A 21,231-nucleotide genomic window follows, 5' to 3' on the forward strand; every position below is an offset into this window, starting at 1 on the left:
AGCACAGGGCTATGGTGGACACTCTATCTTAACCTGAAAGGTTTTATAAAAAAAAAAAAAAATTAACCCCTTCAGCTCTGAGACTTTCTTGGTGTTTTTCGCTCGCTGATTTCTATGAATCGTGAGGTTTTTGTTCCTTTTCCTCTGATAGATACAGACGCCCCAACTATGAGAGGCAGGAAGTGAGGAAACCCGTCTGCCCTCGGTTCTCGGCCCCTTTCTGCCCTCAGTCCTAGGCCCCTTTCTGCCCTCGGTCCCCGGCCCCTTTCTGCCCTCAGTCCTAGGCCCCTTTCTGCCCTCGGTCCCCGGCCGCTTTCTGCCCTCAGTCCTAGGCCCCTTTCTGCCCTCGGTCCCCGGCCCCTTTCTGCCCTCGGTCCCCGGCCCCTTTCTGCCCTCAGTCCTAGGCCCCTTTCTGCCCTCGGTTCCCGGCACCTTTCTGCCCTCGGCCCCTTTCTGCCCTCGGTCCTCGGCCCCTTTCTACCCTCAGTCCTCGGCCCCTTTCTACCCTCAGTCCTCGGCCCCTTTCTACCCTCAGTCTTCGGCCCCTTTCTACCCTCAGTCTTCGGCCCCTTTCTCCCCTCAGTCCTCGGCCCCTTTCTGCCCTCAGTCCTCAGCCGCTTTCTGCCCTTGGTCCTCGGCCCCTTTCTGCCCTCGGTCCTCGGCCCCTTTCTGCCCTCGGTCCTCGGCCCCTTTCTGCCCTCGGTCCTCGGCCCCTTTCTGCCCTCGGTCCTCGGCCCCTTTCTGCTCTCGGTCCTTGGCCCCTTTCTGCTCTCAGTCCTTGGCCTCTTCCTGCTGTCAATCCGCGGCCCCTTTCTGCCCTCATTTCTCGGCCCTGTTTCTGCCCTCAGTTTTCGGCCCCTTTCTGCCCTCAGTCCTCGGCCCCTTTCTGCCCTCAGTCCTTGGCCCCTTTCTGCCCTCAGTCCTTGGCCCCTTTCTGCCCTCAGTCCTTGGCCCCTTTCTGCCCTCAGTCCTCGACCCCTTTCTGCCCTCGGTCCCCGGCCCCTTTCTGCTCTCGGTCCCCGGCCCCTTTCTGCCCTCGGTCCCCGGCCCCTTTCTGCCCTCGGTCCCCGGCCCCTTTCTGCCCTCGGTCCCCGGCCCCTTTCTGCTCTCGATCCGCGGCCCCTTTCTGCTCTCGATCCGCGGCCCCTTTCTGCCCTCAGTCCTTGGCCCCTTTCTGCCCTCAGTCCTCGGCCCCTTATTGCCCTCGGTCCTCGGCCCCTTACTGCCCTTGGTCCTCGGCCCTTTTCTCCCCACACAGTATTATGTTCCCCCAGAATGTTCTCATTCTATGTTTCCCCTTATTATCTCAGGTCCCTACAATATCGGATCCTCTCAGTGGAGATCTTCTATAGAAGAGAAATCTCCTGATTGCCCCGTGAAGGATGGATATGGACAGGGACAAGATGGCGGAGAGGATATTACACCTCACCCTAGAGATCCTCTTCCGGCTTACTGGAGAGGTGAGAGATTCTGATGACGTCACATTACATCATTCTTATCTATGGGAATAACAGATGGACAGAACTGGAGAGGTGAGGACTCTGGAAATGTCTGGAGTGAGATTTATTACTGTGTCTCTCCATAACCAGGATTACACAGTAGTGAAGAAGACCTCTAGTGAGCGCTGTCAGGCCCCTGTGTCTGAGGGATGGGGAAGACCCCTGAGCCCAATCACGGGGCCTCCACCTCACCCCCCGATACATGAGGACATCAATGACCAGAAGATCCTAGAACTCACCTACAAGATGATTGAGCTGCTGACTGGAGAGGTGACACTGCTGGGAATGCTGGGACATTATACAGTAACGCTATGGAGGGATCGGGGGTGACGGTATCATTCTATGTGCCAGGTTCCTATAAGGTGTCAGGACGTCACCGTCTATTTCTCCATGGAGGAGTGGGAGTATTTAGAAGGACACAAAGATCTGTACAAGGACGTCATGATGGCGGATCCCCAGCCCCTCACATCACCAGGTAATAGACAGGACTAAATACACACGGCCTATAATTATCTGTATGTAAGGAATGAATTCAGTCCCTGTATGTGTCTCCTCTAGTTCTATCCAGTAAGAGGACAACACCAGAGAGATGTCCCCGTCCTCTTCTCCCACAGGACTGTAAACAAGAAGATCCCGGTGTTCCTCAGGATGTGTTTCCTCCAGCTCTATCCAGTAAGAGATATCTACTCATGTACTTTCTGCACTAATTTTGTGTTTACATTTTTAGACTTTCTGCTCTGGTTTTTTTCAGCTGTATTTTCTTTGCTTCTGCTTCTTCTGCTGTTTGTTTCTAGTACTTTCTCTATGTCATTATGAAGGCAACTCAAAGACCTGCAGAGGGTTCATGAATACCCTGTTTCCTCAAAAAGACAACCTACACCAAAAATAAGATCTAGCATGATTTTATGGGATTTTTGGCGAATGCTTGAAATATAAGCCCTAGTCCAAAAATAGTTATTGTCAGGGCCAAGGTTGGGAAGAGTCAAACTGCGCAATTTCTCAGAAACCTCACTCTCTTTGGGTCCCCATCAGTTGTATTCTGAAGTTGATTGTTTAAGGACCTTTGATGACTTCAGAGTCATGTGACATGAGGTAACCAAAGGTCTCTTAATTGCAGGAGTCTAAATTAATTGAATAGAACACAGGCTGGCATGCAGGACTGGCATTAGGGGAAATGGAGAGCAAACTGGGCAATTTCACAGGCCCCCATTCTCTTTCCAGCCCCAGTGTTTATATATCGATTATAGGACTGCTTAAGGACCTTTTTGACATCACGTCATGTAAGCAAAGGTCTCTTAATTAATAAAGTCTAAAGCTGAAGAGGAGACAGGCCTGTGTGTGTGTGTGTTCATGTGTGTTCATGTTCATGCCAATTTTAACCAGCTTTGCCAAAATGGGCAGAGTTACAGCCGCACACTGAAATGCAAACGTTTTCAACTACTAAAGAAGATGTAATAAAATTATTGCTTTAGGCTCTGTGCGCACTGGGAAATTAAATTTCCTTGCGTAAATTCCGCATGCTCTCAAAGATTACCGCACCTGCGGTAAAAAACCGCGGGAAACCGCACCCGAAAACTGCATGCGGTTTGCCGCGGTTTTACCGCGGTATTATTCGCGGTATTGCCGCGGTTTTGCCGCGTGCGGGTTGGGATGTGCTTTATTGCATTCAATACAATAAAGCACATTGAAGAAAAAAAAAAGAAAAAAAAAAATACATTTAATTCTGATAGTAGATAGACAGAAGAATAGATAGAGGGATAGATAGATAGACAGAGGGATAGATAGATGACAGATCGCTGCATTTCCCACGGTCGGCAGTGAGTTCACATTACCGGCCGTGGGAAATGACCGGTAATTACCTCTGCTGTCTGCTGCTTTCATTCAGCGCTGTGTCTGTGATAGTCGCGGCTGGATGGAAGCAGCGTAGGACGTCGGACCTGTGGATTACGCCGGAGCTTTGTTTGGGGGGGGTTAATAAAATGGTGAACGAGGCTTATTGGTTTTATTTAAAATAAAGGATTTTTTGGTGTCTGTGTTTTTTTCACTTTACTTACGGGTTGATCATGTCAGCTGTCACATAGACGCTGCCATGATCAAGCCTGGGGTTAATGGCGGTGGTCCCCCACCACCATTAACCCCTTGTATTACCTTGCCACCACTGCTACACGGTGGCAAGAAGAGCCGAGGACACTCCGGTAGTGCCGCATAATGTATGCGACAGTGCCAGGGCAGCTGCGGCTGATATTCTCGGCTGCCGGAGGGGGAGTGAGGCGGGGGACATTACCCCTGCCCCTCTCCCTCCCCAGCCTGAGAATACCGGGCCGCCGCTGTGTGCTTACCTCGGCTGGAAGGTAAATATGCAGCGGAGCCCACGTTCTTTTTTTTCTATATTTCCGTTTTCTTTCTATGTGTGTTCTATGTGTCTGTGTCTATGTGTTCTATGTCTGTGATGTGTGTGTGTTTACTCTCTGCACGGCTTCCTCTTCCTGTAATGACATCACTTCCCTGCAAAACCGCAGTCAAGCGATGCACATTACCGGAGGTAAACCGCGAAATACCGCAGGGAATAACGCAGGAAAACGCAGTGAACCGCACAGAATTTGCTGCCTGCGTTATTCCCTGCGGGATTTCATGATTAACATTGAGTCAATGGAGTGAAATCCCGCAGCGATGTGCGGAAAAGAAGTGACATGCACTTGTTTTTGCTGCGGGATTCCCGCAGCAAAACATGCAGCTGTCAAATTCCGCCCAGTGCGCACAGGATTTTTTTTCTCCATAGGATTTGCTGGTGATTCACTGTAGAGATGTTATGAACATTTTCTGCAGCGAAACATGCAGCAAATCCGCGGAAAATCCGCGGCAAAATCCGGTAAGTGCGCACATAGCCTTAGAGAATGTGAACTTCTGGCAAACTACCCTGGAAGGAATAGAGACACCTACAGAAGGAGATTTGACACCCAGACCCTGATTCATCAAAGCAATTATGTCAGAATTCTGGCATAAATCACTTCAAAAGTTCTCAAAAATGTTTGTGCAACACAGAGTTGTGAAAAAAATTGTGCGACTTTTGGAGGTTTCACGCCAATTTTAACCAGATTTGTCATAATGGGCAGAGCTTGGCCAGAAGAAGGGTGTGATGCCACCGCTTCTCTGATTCATAACAAACTGCGGCGTTCCCTATGCCAGAAATCTCACTCCTGTCCCTGACGTCATTTTTCAGTGTACATCGTCGGTCTTGATGAATTGGAGCCCTAATGTTTTTCTGCACAGACTGCAAGACCCTGCTACCTGCTTTGTTTACAAAGCCTTAAGGTGACTTTACACGCTACGAGATCGCTAAAGCTAAAGCGATCTCGTTTGGGTCACAATATTTGTGACGCACATCCGGCAGCTTTAGCGATGTCGTTGCGTATGACACCTATTAGCGATTTTGAATCGTTGCAAAAACGTTCAAAATCCCTTATCGGTGACATGCCCCCCTCTTCCTAATTATCGTTGCTGCTGCAGTAACGATGTTGTTCCTCGTTTCTGCGGCAGCACACATTGCTACGTGTGACACCGCAGGAACGAGGAACCTCTCCTTACCTGCATCCTGCCAGCAATGAGGAAGGAAGGAGGTGGGCGGGATGTTCGTCCCACTCATCTCCGCCCCTCTGCTTTGATTGGGTGGCCACTTAGTGACGTCGCTGTGACGCTGAACGAACCGCCCCCTTAGAAAGGAGGCAGTTCACCGATCACAGCGACGTCGCAGAGCAGGAATGTGCGTGTGCCGCTGCCGTAGCGATAATGTTCGCTACAGCAGCGATCACCACATATCGACCGTACGATGGGGGCGGGTGCTATCACGCTCAACGTCGCTAGCATCAGATAGCGATGTTGCAGCGTGTAAAGCGGCCTTTAGGATGGGCCATCAATGTTACAGCCCCATTAAATATCCGGCATCTGTCTGTAACTATTTTATGTTCGTCTTCGAACGAAAATCTCTTTTTAAAGGTCTATGTTGTGCATCAATGTTACAAGGAGATTTTTGCAAGGTTTTGCCAACTGTCATGGCGGCGTCAGGATCTGTGGAAATTATAGATTATGGTACTCTGCATGTTAACTTCTCTGATGTGTGTGAGCAGTGCAGGAAGATGCAGGCATCGAACCACAGGCTTGGGCAGGCTAGCAAGAGTTATTCTCTCCTGGGCTGCTTGTTAATGTCTTTGATCACATGCTGTAGAGGAGAAAGTATCGTTCGCTCCCCTTCTGCATATGCTGGCTGGACTATTTCATTAATGCCAGCTATAGTTTACCTATACAGGTCTGGTGAGGTGTTGTAATCCAGACTTAACGGTGGTTGTTGTGCATTATTACTGTGAGCTGTTGTGGTGCTAACCCTTGTTGTCTTTTTGTTGCTGCATTTCTGCTCTTGCTTTTCTCCTTAGTCTCTCACTGTTTATTTCTGTGAGTTTGCAATGTGTCCCATTTGTCTTAGTCTGTGTTTCCATCAATCATACTCCTGCCCCTTCCTTTCCCGGGGGGGGGGGGGGGGGGGAATAAGAGATTAAATCTGGTAAGGAGAATAGTAAGGTACAGGACTCTGGCATCTCCACCTTCAGGGGCAATCCAGAGGATAGGAATAGCTTAGGGTCCCCTAGCGTGAGGGACAGTATAGGATCCCCTGTCCCTCATTATCCTGCAGTCACATTGTGAAAATCTATCAGATTATTTGTAATAGCACATTCGAGAGAACTGTTGCTAGTAATGCGAGATCCGAATTAATGAAGATGTAACTCTAAAGGGGGCTTTAAATGCAGCGACATCACTAGCGATGTTGCTCGTGAAAGCACCCGCCCCCGTCGTTTGTGCATCACGGGCAAATCGCTGGTTGCCACGATATCACTAGGCCACGTCACACGGACTTACCTGCCTAACGACGTCGCTGTGGCCGGCGAACTGCCTCTTTTCTAAGGGGGCGGTTCGTTCGGTGTCACAGCGACGTCACACGGCAGCCGTCCAATTGAAGCGGAGGGGCAGAGACTAGCCGCAGGAAAGTGACGCCCACCTCGTTGCCGGAGGACGCAGGTAAGCTGTTGTTCGTCGTTCCTGGGGTGTCAAACGGAGCGATGTGTGCTGCCTCAGGAACGACAAACAATCTACGTCCACAACGACCAACGAGATTTTGAAAATTAACGACATGTCAACGATCAACGATAAGGTGAGTATTTTTGATCGTTAACACTCGCTCGGAGCTGTTACACGCAACGACGTCACTAACGACGCTGGATGTGCATCACGAATTCCGTGACCCCGACGACATATCGTTAGATATGTCATTGCGTGTAACGGGGCCTTTAGATGTTAAAATTGGAAAACAGATTCAGAACAGATTTTATCCTGATTTAATTTCTGATGTTATGATTTAAAAAATAAATGTACTTTCATGATATCATTAAAAAATAATAACATGCTGTTTATTTTTAGCAGATGACTGTATCGGGAGTTCAGATGGAAATAAAATATGTTCAGAATTTGTAACAGATGATGAAAGTATCACACATGATACATATGAAGAGCATGCTGCTGTCCCAGATATACCTCCAGTCCTTCCTCGGAAAGATCTATCATCTGATCTTTTCAAACAAGTCCAAAATTCTGATTTATCACAGAATTGTGAGCAAAATAAAAGTTACAGAAAGGATGTGGAACATGAAACGGCTCCTACAAGGGAGAAACTATTTTCGTGTTCAAAATGTGGGAAATGTTTTACCAGGAAATCACATCTTAATATCCATCAAATAATTCACACAGGGGAGAAGCCATTTTCATGTTCAGAGTGTGGGAAATGTTTTATTCAGAAATCACACCTTGTTAGACATCAGAAAAATCACACAGGGGAGAAGCCATTTTCATGTTCAGAGTGTGGGAAATGTTTTATTCAGAAAGCAGACCTTGTTAGACATCAGAAAAATCACACAGGGGAGAAGCCATTTTCATGTTCAGAGTGTGGGAAATGTTTTATTCAGAAATCACACCTTGTTAGACATCAGAAAAATCACACAGGGGAGAAGCCATTTTCATGTTCAGAGTGTGGGAAATGTTTTATTCAGAAAGCAGACCTTGTTAGACATCAGAAAAATCACACAGGGGAGAAGCCATTTTCATGTTCAGAGTGTGGGAAATGTTTTATTCAGAAATCAGACATTGTTAGACATTAGAAAAATCACACAGGGGAGAAGCCATTTTCATGTTCAGAGTGTGGGAAATGTTTTATTCAGAAAGCAGACCTTGTTGTTCATCAAAGATCTCACACAGGTGAGAAACCATTTTCATGTTCAGAGTGTGGGAAATGTTTTATTCAGAAAGCAGACCTTGTTGTTCATCAAAGATCTCACACAATGGAGAAGCCATTTTCATGCCCAGAATGTGGTAAATGTTTTACTAGTAAATCAGGTCTTGTTTACCATCAAAAACATCACACAAAATAAACCATTTTTATGTTCTGAATGTGGAAAATGTATTTCTTAGAAATCAGATCTTGTTAAACATGTGAAGAAGCCGCACAGGGAAGGAACCTTTTTCATGCTGTGAATAATTGAAATGTTTAACTGGTAAATCAAGTCTTGCCGACCATCAAAAAACCAACAGAGCGGAGCAGCCATTCTTGTTTTCAGAATTTGGCAAAATTTTTTTTATCATTAATCAGGTTCTGTTGTCAGATGATTCAAAGGGTTTTATTTAAAAATTGGCTACAATTCCTCAAGTAAGAATTGGTGAGAGAGAGAACTATTTTCTCTCTTTTTAAACTTATCGTATTTTTCAAACCATAAGAATGTGGTCATGACGCACTGTTAGGCCGGCTTCACACTTGCGATTAACTCGCATGAGTGCAACGCGAGAAATTCTCGCACTGCACTCGGACCAATGTTAATCAATGAGGCAGCTCCCATCTGCTATTTTTTTCTCAGTCCAAATCGGACTGAGAAAGAAATCGCAGCATGCTGCGTTTTGGTGAGTTTCTCGTGCGAGTCTCTCCAATGCAACTCTATGGGAGCGGGTAAATAAGCGGATGTCACAGGGACGGCACACACACCATCCTAGTGACATCCGTTTTTCTAAATACATTTATCGCATGTTTCAGAAAACACTGGTAAATGAGTGAGGTCTGACAATGTCGGTCAATCTATCTCTGTCAGTCGGTGTCTCCTTCTCGGTCTCTATTATACTCTCTGTCCATGTCGGTCTCTCCCTCCCACCCCCTCTCTCATACTCACCGATCCACGATCACCAGCGTGGCGCTGCACGGCGTTCACACTGGCGGCTTCTCTTTTGAAAAAGCCGGCCGCTCATTATTCAATCTCGTATTCCCTGCTTTCCCTGCCCACCTGCGCCTATGATTGGTTGCAGTCAGACACGCCCCCACGATGAGTGACAGCTGTCTCACTGCAACCAATCACAGCTGCCAGTGGGCGGGTCTATGTCATGAAGTAAAATAAATAAATAATTAAAAAAAATGGCGTGCGGTCCCCCCAATTTTGATACCAGCCAGGGTAAAGCCACACGGCTGAAGGCTGGTATTCTCAGGATGGGGAGCTCCACGTTATGGGGAGCCCAGCACCCTAAAAATATCAGCCTGCAGCCGCCCGGAATTGCCGCATCCATTAGATGCGACAGTCCCGGGACTATACCCGGCTCATCCCGAATTGCCCTGGTGCAGTGGCAATCGAGGTAATAAGGAGTTAATGGCAGCAGCCCATAGCTGCCACTTAGGCGGGCTTTGCACACTACGACATCGCAGGTGCGATGTCGGTGGGGTCAAATTGAAAGTGACGCACATCCGGCATCGCATGCGACATCGTAGTGTGTAAAGCCTAGATGATACGATTAACGAGCGCAAAATCGTCGTAATCGTATCATCGGTGCAGCGTCTGCGTAATCCATAATTACGCTGACGCGACGGTCCGATGTTGTTCCTCGCTCCTGCGGCAGCACACATCGCTGTGTGTGAAGCCGCAGGAGCGAGGAACATCTCCTACCGGCTTCCGTAGGATATGCGGAAGGAAGGAGGTGGGCAGGATGTTTACATCCCGCTCATCTCCGCCCCTCCGCACCTATTGGCCGCCTGCCGTGTGACGTCGCTATGACGCCACACGACCCGCCCCCTTAGGAAGGAGGCGGGTCGCCGGCCAGAGCGACGGTCGCAGGGCAGGCGAGTGCATGTGAAGCTGGCGTAGCGATAATTTTCGCTACGCCAGCTATCACACGATATCGTACCTGCGATGGGGGTGGGGACTATCGCGTGCGACATCGCAGCATCGGCTTGCGAAGTCGCAACGTGCAAATCCTAAGACACAAAATTATTGAACAAGGGCACATCTCGCATCCAAATCTACGCCACTCCATAAAGCACAAAGAAAAACAAAAACTGGAGCATTCAAAGGGCTGATTATAAAACATCAGATTCTTTATTGAATATAAATATTAAAAATAGGTTTCAAATTATTGCAAATATATAATGGTGCTAATAAGAGGCAAAGGTGAAAGACCACATAATGATGGGGAGCAGAGGTAAAAACCACCATAATAGAGAGAAATAATCTGGACGGGGACCAAGTAAAATGAAGGAATAATCATAAGCGGCTAGCAGGTGAGGCGCCTCTATCCTGGTGTGGTATATAGAGAAACGTACAAGTCAAATCAGCATCCCACAATCAGAACAGGGCAGAGGCACTAAAAACCGCTAGTCACATGATACAGAGTAAATACAAGTCCCAGAACTTACACATAATAATGAAGGTGGTCACCAGAGCATCCCACACCAGTAAAAAACGCCCTCCTACGCGCGTTTCGCAACACAGGTTGTTTATAGCTTCATCAGGGAAGGTGTGGAATAATGCCGTTCAAGGACCTTAAATAGGGAGTCACATGACCCCATTGGACCTGCAAGGACCTAGGAAATGCGTTCCAGCCAATCGGATCCCTGCTCGGACGCATGCGCACCGCACGATAAGCATCACACGCCCCCCGGCCGCCCAATGAGAAGGGAAGCCCAGAGCCCAGAATGATCTGGACGCCAGGCCACCCCCACCCATCAGAAGGACGGCCAGGGGGCGGCGCGCACGGGTCACAGGGATCAGAGGGCGGAACACAGCTCCACAGCTCCAGGCTGCAAAGCCTGCCTAAGTCCTAGGTTAATCATGGCAGATGTCTCCCCAAGATAACTTCCATGATTAACCTGTTCGTTAAAGAAAATAAACACACACATCCAAAAATCCTTTATTTGTAATAAATGACAAAAAACAACAACCTCTTTCACCATTTTATTAAAGTCCCCAAATAACCCTCCATGTCCAACGTAATCCACAGAAGTCCCACGACGCTTTCAGTTCTGCTACATCGGAAGCTGACAGCGGTCACAGACCACGACCGCTCTCTGTGAGCTCCCCGCAGCGACTGAAGTGAGTCGCGCTATCAGCGATGACGTCACTCAGGTTACCCGCGGCCACAGATCTCAGCGGGAGGACTTCTGCTGTGGCCGCGGGTAACCTCAGTGATGGCACCGCTGATAGCGGAGATCACTGCAGCCACTCACCGGTGACCGAAAATCTGGCCATGACACACAGACAGAGCCGTGGGATGACAGTGAAGTCGGGTGAAGTTCATCCGACTTCATTCTGATTGCTCGGCTCTGTCTGTGTCTGCTGTCAGCGGCCATTCAGCTCTGCTACATGGCTCTGTCTGTGTCTGCTGTCAGTGGCCATGTAGCAGAGCTGAATGGCAGATGACAGCTGCTGAGAATACAAAAAGGAACACATACGCATCAAACACGGATTGCACACGGACTACAATCAAATTAAAAATCACAATCGCATTGCAGTTGCATTGCACACTGATCATAATGTGAACAGAGCTCATGCTACTTTCTAGCATGAGACTCGGACCGATTTTACACACATAAGTGTGATTCCAGCCTTATAGGGGGATCTGCTGCTGACTCTGTTACAAGGGTAATATCCCCCAGTTTCTAGTGCAATGTGTTAGATGACTTTCCCTCTAAATAGTGCTTATAATAAATCTGTGGCTGCCTTTATTATTTACTAAAACAGTGAAAAGTCGCAGATTAGTGAATTTTTTAAATATAATCCAGTACCAAAACTTTTTGAAGTGTCCCTAATGTCCCCCAAAAGGAACTTCTAGGTTGTGAGATCCCACAACCCTCAGTGATCACCCTCACAGTGGAATAGTGAGCTCTACGACCCCAGCTCTGCGGCATCCTTCTTAAGTACTTCAGTAAAACCTTAAAAAAAAGTTTGTGACAGCCCTGGATTAGTTGACAGAGCTACTTCTTGTGCTTAGAGCAGCCGCAGAGATTTGTGGGATCCCGCTCTACATACTAAGATCCCACAAAGTGGAAATTCAAGCTCCACTTTGCTAGTAAGTTGGGTATTTTGAGAGCCTTTATTAACATTTGTGAAAGGTTTTGATACTGGATTATATTTAGATAATTCACTAATCTCAGGTTGCCCACTGATTCATTTACTACAAAACGCAGCCCCAGATTGGAGATAGGAACTCTGAAGTATATCATATTGTATCTAATTGCATTTCAAAACTTGACTTTGTTAATAAATGCTTGTAAATGTATATTCTTCATGCCTGTCTTTCTCTATTGTTTAGATGTGATGATTTTGCCTGTGAACCTCTGGAGTTGAGTCAGAGCTGTAGGCATTTAGCACAAAAATAGTGACGGGATGTCACAGAGTTGTCACGGCCGGCAGAGAATCCAATGGCAGAAGTGTTGGAAAATCCCAAAAATTTGCAGAACGTGTTGTTAACTGACAGTTCTCTGTTTCTGCAGCAGCGGACTCTATGACTCTGGAAAACTGTCATTTTTTTTCTCTCTCAGTTGTGAGCCTCTGACTTCCTTTATAAACCTCACCCTTGGGTGCTTTGGGTGAGGTTTATAGTTGATCCTGTCTGTGATTTGCAGCAGTTGTCTCCTCTTTTTGTTCTACAGACTTCTGTGGTAACTACTCCTAAGATAAGTGTTTGAATTTTGCTATGTACCTGGGCTCAGGTGGTAGCATTTGTGTCTCCCCTGTATTGTTTCCTTTTGTCTCCCTTAGCGTCAGTTTGATGAAGAGCTCATACCTGCCATTCTTACTTAGGCCCAGATCAGGGTTTGCCTAGGGTGAGGTATTCCTGCTCGGCGATAGGTGCAGAACCTGTATAGGGTTGGTGAGGGCAGTGAGGGTGAGCTGTATTGTCAGGGGTCACCACTTCACTCTTTCCCTAGTGATAGGGCATTATTTTCCCCTTCCCTTTGTATTGTAATATACAGCTGGTATAGCTTCTGTCCCCAGCCGTGACAGCGCAGAAGTGAATCGCACTATGCATCCTAGATATGTGAAAGTTGTTAAGACACTCTGGTCCCAGTTTATCAAAGCTTGTATGCCAAAAAAAGTTACAGAAGCTGAGAAAAGTCCCAAAAATTTGGATCAATTCATAGTTCTCAAATTTTGGCAGATTTTGCCATTTCACTCCAAAATTGGCAGAGTTTGGGTGGGACGGGGGCGTGACACCACAGCTCCTTAAAGAAGTTGTCCAGTTACCAAAACTGCTTTTTTTTTTTTCTGATAAATCTTGCTAATATGTGCCCCTCAACACATCTATTATGTTTTTTCAGCAAAATTACCTTTTATTGTGCACCAGCAGCACATGCTCATTGCTGGCTCCAGCTCTGATGGGGTTAATCTCTCCTCTGACTTCCTGTGTTCAGTTCCTACAAGTCCCAGAATTCTTTGTGGCTCTAGGGCGGTGTCTAGCTTATCTAACACACCCATTGTGTCTAATACACCCACTCTGCTCCCACCCAAACCCTCCTCCCTGCCTCTTCCCAGTGGATGTGCACTGAGAGCAATCACACAGAGACAGCAGCAGCTCTACACAGCCAGGGGAAGAAAGTGTGTGTGCGCGTATATACAGTGTATGTGTATGTGAGTGTGCGCGTATATACAGTGTGTGTGTATATACAGTGTGTGAGTGTGTATGTGTGTGTGTGTATGTCATACTCACCTGTCTGCAGGGTCCCGGTGCCATGCCTGCTTCCAGCCCCTGTCTCGGTCCCGCCGCTTCGGCTGTGTGCAGTCTCCCCGGGGCACGTACGAAGCTTGCAGGACCTGGCGGTGGATCACCTGATGCAGTCACCTGACGCATCAGCTGATCGTAGTCTCGCCGGCTTTTTCGCGCCCGGCCGGCTATCAGCTGATCCTGCCGTCAGGGGACTTCATCAGCTGATTACCGGCAGCTCCTGCAGTGATGGGCAAGGATCAGACTCCGCTGCAGGAGCTGCCGGTAATCAGCACATAAGTGAGTATATATTTATTATTTTTTTTTCTACTGATGCATCAGCTGATTGTATAATCGGCTTTTATACAATCAGCTGATGTGTGATGTGATTCACGTAGTTTAACCTGACACATCATCTGATCGCTTTGCCTTCCAGCAAACCGATCAGATGATATTGGATCCGGATTGGACGGCGCGGGACCCTAACCCAGGATTACTGCGGAGGGGGGTTTATTTCAATAAAGATGGAGTCACTAATTGTGTTGTGTTTTATTTCTAATAAAAATATTTTTCTGGGTGTTGTGTTTTTTTTTTATCATTACTAGAAATTCATGGTGGCCATGTCTAATATTGGCGTGACACCATGAATTTCGGGCTTAGGGCTAGCTGATAATATACAGCTAGCCCTAACTCCATTATTACCCAGCTAGCCACCCGGCATCAGGGCAGCTGGAAGAGTTGGATACAGCGCCAGAAGATGGCGCTTCTATGAAAGCACCATTTTCTGGGGTGGCTGCGGACTGCAATTCGCAGTGGGGGTGCCAAGAAAGCTTGGGCACCCTTCACTGTGAATTCCAATCCCCAGCTGCCTAGTTGTACCCGGCTGGACACCAAAATTAGGCGAAGCTTACGTCATTTTTTTTTTTTAATTATTTCATGAAATTCATGAAATAATTAAAAAAAAAAAGGGTTTCTCTATATTTTTGGTTCCCAGCCGGGTACAAATAGGCAGCTGGGGGTTGGGGGCAGCCCGTACCTGCCTGCTGTACCCGGCTAGCATACAAAAATATGACAAAGCCCATGTCATTTTTTTTTCTTTTTGGGTAAAAAACTGCATACAGTCCTGGATGGAGGATGCTGAGCCTTGTAGTTCTGCAGCTTCTGTCTGCTCTCCTGCATACACTAGTGAATGGAGGATGCTGAGCCTTGTAGTCCTGCAGCTGCTGTCTGCTCTCCTGCATACACTAGTGAATGGAGGATGCTGAGCCTTGTAGTTCTGCAGCTGCTGTCTGCTCTCCTGCATACACTCCTGAGGAAGTCATCACGAAATACGTATTGGGACTGCTCCCCCTGTGCGTCTGCATGTGAGTTTTACATTTGGTGGATTCCTTGCCGGGCTATGTGTTTGGGTAAATGTGCCTATGATTCTTTACTTAGTACTGCTCTGTCTTTCACATTGAATCTGTTTGCTGTGAAGGCACTTACACTGGCCCTGCTGGGAATATACCCTTGTGTTTACCCTGCTAGATCCATGCAGCCTCACATGGGGATTTCTTGTTCGCTCTCATGTGTCTTTTTACCTCCTTACCTGTTATAATGTTTTATATCCCATGTAAAATTATATGCTTGACCCAATCAATTAAAAATTTTTCTATGTGCAATTTGCATTGTTGTTGGTGGTTTTTGGGCCATGGGATATAATGGTATATGAGGCAAATCCAAAGACTTCTCTTTTTTGTCGTTTTTATACACTAGTGAATGGAGGATGCTGAGCCTTGTAGTCCTGCAGCTGCTGTCTGCTCTCCTGCATACACTAGTGAATGGAGGATGCTGAGCCTTGTAGTTCTGCAGCTGCTGTCTGCTCTCCTGCATACACTAGTGAATGGAGGATGCTGAGCCTTGTAGTTCTGCAGCTGCTGTCTGCTCTCCTGCATACACTAGTGAATGGAGGATGCTGAGCCTTGTAGTTTTGCAGCTGCTGTCTGCTCTCCTGCATACACTAGTGAATGGAGGATGCTGGGCCTTGTAGTTCTGCAGCTTCTGTCTGCTCTCCTGCATACACTAGTGAATGGAGGATGCTGAGCCTTGTAGTCCTGCAGCTGCTGTCTGCTCTCCTGCATACACTAGTGAATGGAGGATGCTGAGCCTTGTAGTTCTGCAGCTGCTGTCTGCTCTCCTGCATACACTAGTGAATGGAGGATGCTGAGCCTTGTAGTTTTGCAGCTGCTGTCTGCTCTCCTGCATACACTAGTGAATGGAGGATGCTGAGCCTTGTAGTCCTGCAGCTGCTGTCTGTTCTCCTGCATACACTAGTGAATGGAGGATGCTGAGCCTTGTAGTTCTGCAGCTGCTGTCTGCTCTCCTGCATACACTAGTGAATGGAGGATGCTGAGCCTTGTAGTTCTGCAGCTGCTGTCTGCTCTCCTGCATACACTAGTGAATGGAGGATGCTGAGCCTTGTAGTTCTGCAGCTGCTGTCTGCTCTCCTGCATACACTAGTGAATGGAGGATGCTGAGCCTTGTAGTTCTGCAGCTGCTGTCTGCTCTCCTGCATACACTAGTGAATGGAGGATGCTGAGCCTTGTAGTTCTGCAGCTGCTGTCTGCTCTCCTGCATGCAATGAACATTTTGAATAAGGAAATGACATCAGACCTTTTTTTTTTTTTCATCAACAATCTTTAATGGCATTGTGCACTGATTAAAAACGCAGTGAGCAAAAACGCAGCAAAAAACGCACCAAATCGCGGCAAAAACGTGACATGCAGCACCGCAGATGACAGAGCAGAGCAAGTTGGTGACATGCTCTGCTCTAACTTATAGTGTGCTGCATATCACTGTATCCACTCTGGGACTTGTTGTGCAGGTGACCGGATGATACATGTCACTAACTTGCTCCACTGTGACTTCTGCTGCATTGTTCCAACTGTATACACTCTCACATGAACAAGTCTCAGAGTGGGGCAGTTAGTGACATGTATCATCCGGTCACCTGCACAACAAGTCCCAGAGTGGAGACAGTTAGTGAAATGCAGCATCCGGTCACCTGCACAACAAGTACCAGAGTGGTGAAAGATAGTGACATGCAGCACACTATGTGTCAGAGCAGAGCATGTCACTGTCTCCACTCTGGGACTTGTTGTGCAGGTGACCGGATGATACATGTCACTAACTGCCCCACTCTGTGATTTCTGCTGCATAGTACCAACTGTATACACTCTCACCTGAACAACAAGTCCCATAGTGGAGACAGTTAGTGACATGTAGCATCCGGTCACCTGCACAACAAGTACCAGAGTGGAGAAAGATAGTGACATGCAGCACACTATGTGTCAGAGCAGAGCATGTCACTGTCTCCACTCCGCTGACCTCACAGCCCGTACACGCTGCGATGGATGCAGGGGGACACAGAACAAGTAATCGGCCGACACTGGAGTCATCTGATTACTTGGGATGAATGAGAAGTAAAATGCTCTGGTGCTCGATGGGCGAAGCCCATGCCGATTTTTTTTAAAAAAAATTCATTAAAAATAAAAAAACAAAAAAATCACATTGTTTGTGGGCTCCCGCTGCATTTTCTATTGCTAAGGGTAACCAAAGCAGCTACTGGCTGCTAGCCCCCGCTGCTTGGTGTTACTTTCACTGGCAATAGAAATGCAGGGAAGCATTTTTTTTTTATAAAGGTTTTTCCCTGAAAACTTTTTTAAGAAAATAACGTGGGCTTCGCCATATTTTTGTATGCTAGCCAGGTACAGCAGGCAGCTACGGGCTGCCCCCAACCCCCAGCTGCCTAGTTGTACCCGGCTGAGAACCAAAAATATAGAGAAGCCCTTTTTTTCATGAATTTCATGAAATAATTAAAAAAAAATAAAATGATGTGGGCTTCGCCAAATTTTTGAGTCCAGCCAGGTACAACTAGACAGCTGGGGATTGGAATCCACAGTGCAGGGTGCCCAAACTTTCTGGGCCCCCCGCTGCGAATTGCAGTCCACAGCTGCCCCAGAAAATGGCGCTTTCATAGAAGCGCCATCTTCAGGCGCTGTATCCAACTCTTCCAGTGGCCCTGGTGGCAGGTGGCACGCTGGGTAATAAGGGGTTAATACCAGCTATGTTTTACCAGCTGGTATAAAGCCCGAGATTCTTAATGTCAGGCCAAGTTTAACCTGGCCATTAAGAATCTCCAACAAAGGGTTTAAAAAAAAAAAAAAAAAAAAAGACATCACACAGAGAAAAATACTTTATTAGAAATAAATACACAGACAGAGTAGGGACTCCATGTTTATTACTCCCTCTCACCCCTCCACGATGGAGAGATTTCTGTACTGACCATGCCAGGAGAGGGGGAGGAAAAGAGAGCGAGCTGGGGGGAGGAAAAGAGAGAGGGGGGGGAAGAAGAGAGAGGGGGGGAGAAGAGAGAGGGGGGGGAGAAGAGAGAGGGAGGGGGAGAAGAGAGAGGGGGGGGAGAAGAGAGAGGGGGGGAGAAGAGAGGGGGGGGAGAAGAGAGAGAGGGGGAGAAGAGAGAGAGGGGGGAGAAGAGAGAGGGGGGGAGAAGATTGAGGGGGGGGGAAAGAGAGAGGGGGGGGAGAAGAGAGAGGGGGGGAGAAGAGAGAGGGGGGAGAAGAGAGAGGGGGGGGGGAGAGAGAGGGGGGGGAAGAGAGAGGGGGGGGAGAAGAGAGGGGGGGGGAGAAGAGAGAGAGGGGGGGAGAAGAGAGAGAGGGGGGGAGAAGAGAGAGAGGGGGGGGAGAAGAGAGAGAGGGGGGGAGAAGAGAGAGGGGGGAGAAGAGAGAGGGGGGGAGAAGAGAGAGGGGGGGAGAAGAGAGAGGGGGGGAGAAGAGAGAGAGGGGGGGAGAAGAGAGAGAGGGGGGGAAGAGAGAGAGGGGGGGAGAAGAGAGAGGGGGGGAGAAGAGAGAGGGTGAGGGAGAAGAGAGAGGGTGGGGGAGAAGAGAGAGAAGGGGGGAGAAGAGAGAGGGGGGGGAGAAGAGAGAGGGGGAGAAGAGAGAGGGGGGGGAGAAGAGAGAGGGGGGGAGAAGAGAGGGGGGGGGAGAAGAGAGGGGGGGGGAGAAGAGAGAGGGGGGGAGAAGAGAGAGGGGGGAGAAGAGAGAGGGGGGGGAAGAGAGAGAAGGGGGGAGAGGAGAGAGAAGGGGGGAGAAGAGAGAGGGGGGGAGAAGAGAGAGGGGGGGAGAAGAGAGAGGGGGGGAGAAGAGAGAGGGGGGGAGAAGAGAGAGAGGGGGGGAGAAGAGAGAGAGGGGGGGAGAAGAGAGAGAGAGGGGGGGAGAGAAGAGAGAGAGGGGGGGGGAGGAGAGAGAGGGGAGAGGAGAGAGAGAGGGGAGGGGGGGGGAGAGAGAGGGGAGTGGGGGGAGAGAGAGGGGGGGAGAAGAGAGGGTGGAGAGAGAGGGGGAGAAGAGAGAGAGGGGGGAGAAGAGAGGGGGGACAGAAGAGAGAGAGGGGGGGAGAAGAGAGAGGGGGGGAGAAGAGAGAGAGGGGGGGAGAAGAGAGAGAGGGGGGGAGAAGAGAGGGGGGGGGAGAAGAGAGAGGGGGGGAGAAGAGAGAGGGGGGGAGAAGAGAGAGAGGGGGGAAAAGAGAGAGAGGGGGGAAAAGAGAGAGAGGGGGGGGAAAGAGAGAGAGGGGGGGAAAGAGAGAGAGGGGGGGGAAAGAGAGAGAGGGGGGGGAAAGAGAGAGAGGGGGGGGAAAGAGAGAGAGGGCGGGGGAAGAGAGAGAGGGGGGGAGAAGAGAGAGAGGGGGGGAGAAGAGAGAGAGAGGGGGAGAAGAGAGAGAGGGGGGGAGGGAGAGGGGGGGAGAGAGAGGGGGGGAGAGGAGAGAGAGAGGGGAGGGGGGGAGAGAGGGGAGGGGGGGAGAGAGAGGGGAGGGGGGGAGAGAGAGGGGAGGGGGGGAGAGAGAGGGGGGGAGAAGAGTGGGGGGAGAGAGGGGGGGAGAAGAGAGAGAGGGGGGGAGAAGAGAGGGGGGGGAGAAGAGAGAGAGGGGGAGAGAAGAGAGAGAGGGGGGAGAAGAGAGAGAGGGGGGGAGAAGAGAGTGGGGAAAGAAGAGGGGGGGGCAGAGGTGCTCTGTCACCAACTGTCTCCACTCTGTGACTTGTGGTGCAGACAGTTGGTCCCATGCAGTAGGACAGATGGCAGAGCACAGCGGTGACATGCCTGTCAGTGTCTTGCTGCTGGGAGGAGCAGATGGTCACACTGCCCGACACCGGCCGCTCTCCTGACATCGCAGCAGAGCGGGCGGGTGGAGAGTGTGAGCACATACTTACGTGCAGGGGGGGATTCAGCTGAAGAACCCCCCCCCCTGTACTGCATACTGGCGCCCTGTGCCTCACCATCTGCAGGACGCCGGCTCCACACTGACGTCCTCCGGATCTTCCCCTCGATGCTGGGCTGTGACGTGCGGTAGTCACCGCCCACAGCCCTGTCACTCAATCTGAGTGGTGCCAGCCTCCTCTGACGTACCAGTCTTGTTTGAGAGCCCGGAAATGCCGGTACGTCAGAGGATGCTGGCGGCCACAGCTCCAGGGGGTCATGTGACAGGCACTGAGCATGCAGCATAGCGCCGCTCAGTGCCAGAAATGGAAACACAAGCCAATGGAGAAAATACCTAGAATTGTAAGTAGAACTCCTACAGAAAATAAAAAAAATGGGTGAACCACCCCTTTAAATTCATGATGAGCTGTGGTGTTCCCTATGCCAGAAATCTCACTCCAGTGTCTGATGGGAGTAATATTTCTAGTATAGCACAAGAAGGCACATGCTACTCGTCAAACGCTCCAGATTCATGAAAAGGCACTTCATCCATCAAGAGTGGTCCCCGCATAAACTGGGCTCTTTATGTTATAAAAACAATCCCTTTTGCAAAAGATAATTGTTGTAATAAAAAAAAATGGAAGGATTGTATATGTCTAATATCCAAAGGGATTGTTTTTTTTGTGGGTCTACCCACAAATAGAGATGAGCGGACCCGTTGAAGTTCGGGTTCGGCTTTTTCAGTCGGACTTTAAATAAAGTTTAGTTCGGAAACCGGAATTGACCTGAACCCCGTTGGAAGCCACTGATTGGACAGTTCGGGTCTCCGCCCACATGTAACCGGCCATTAACAGAGTATTTATTACAGGGGGAGGGATGACGGAGTTTTTTCCTTGTGCACAATACACCTATAACAATGTTTTTACCTCCCCGTGAAAGCCATTCACACACTGCAAGCGGCTCGCACTGGGCCGAGCACTGAGTGTACCCGAGCACACCGATGCTAGATCGAGTGGTTAGGATACATAAAGCACCCGAACTCCGAACTCTAACACTGATTTTTTTTACAAAGTCTGTGTTTGGTACAAACACCGAACTTTACTATTCAGGTTCACTCATCTCTGCCCACAAACCTTTATTACAGTTTAGATTATGGGTGTAGAAGAGACCAGAGCTAAAAGGGGCCTAGCTCTGTGTGAAAAGCAAGTAACATTTATGATACCTATGCTGGGGTTTTGTGAATTTAATGGGATTCGGTCACTAACTGTTTACTACTTAATTAAAAATCAGAATACTGTAAAAATAGTGTCACGCTAGGTACGGGGAAGTACCAAATGAACAGCGAAAGGGAAGCCTAGGGAAGGGGGAGATTGTGACCCCTGACTTAATCCCGCTTTACACGCTGCAATCTCGCTTGCGAGATCGATAGCGTGCAT

General features: G+C 48.8%; 1 protein-coding gene across 1 annotated transcript in view; it reads left to right on the forward strand.

Moving 5' to 3' along the window:
- Positions 1-1,261: 1,261 nt before the first annotated feature.
- Positions 1,262-21,231, forward strand: part of LOC142282746 (uncharacterized) — a 67,328-nt gene continuing 47,358 nt past the window's right edge. Inside the window, 7 exon segments of the mRNA XM_075333023.1 lie at positions 1,262-1,460; positions 1,590-1,769; positions 1,851-1,974; positions 2,058-2,171; positions 6,966-7,962; positions 7,964-8,033; positions 8,035-8,055. Of these exon segments, the coding sequence (XP_075189138.1) occupies positions 1,383-1,460; positions 1,590-1,769; positions 1,851-1,974; positions 2,058-2,171; positions 6,966-7,962; positions 7,964-8,033; positions 8,035-8,055 (1,584 nt within the window). The 5' untranslated portion in view covers positions 1,262-1,382.

The sequence above is a fragment of the Anomaloglossus baeobatrachus genome, unplaced genomic scaffold (genome assembly GCF_048569485.1).
Source record: "Anomaloglossus baeobatrachus isolate aAnoBae1 unplaced genomic scaffold, aAnoBae1.hap1 Scaffold_52, whole genome shotgun sequence".
NCBI classification, from domain to species: domain Eukaryota; kingdom Metazoa; phylum Chordata; class Amphibia; order Anura; family Aromobatidae; genus Anomaloglossus; species Anomaloglossus baeobatrachus.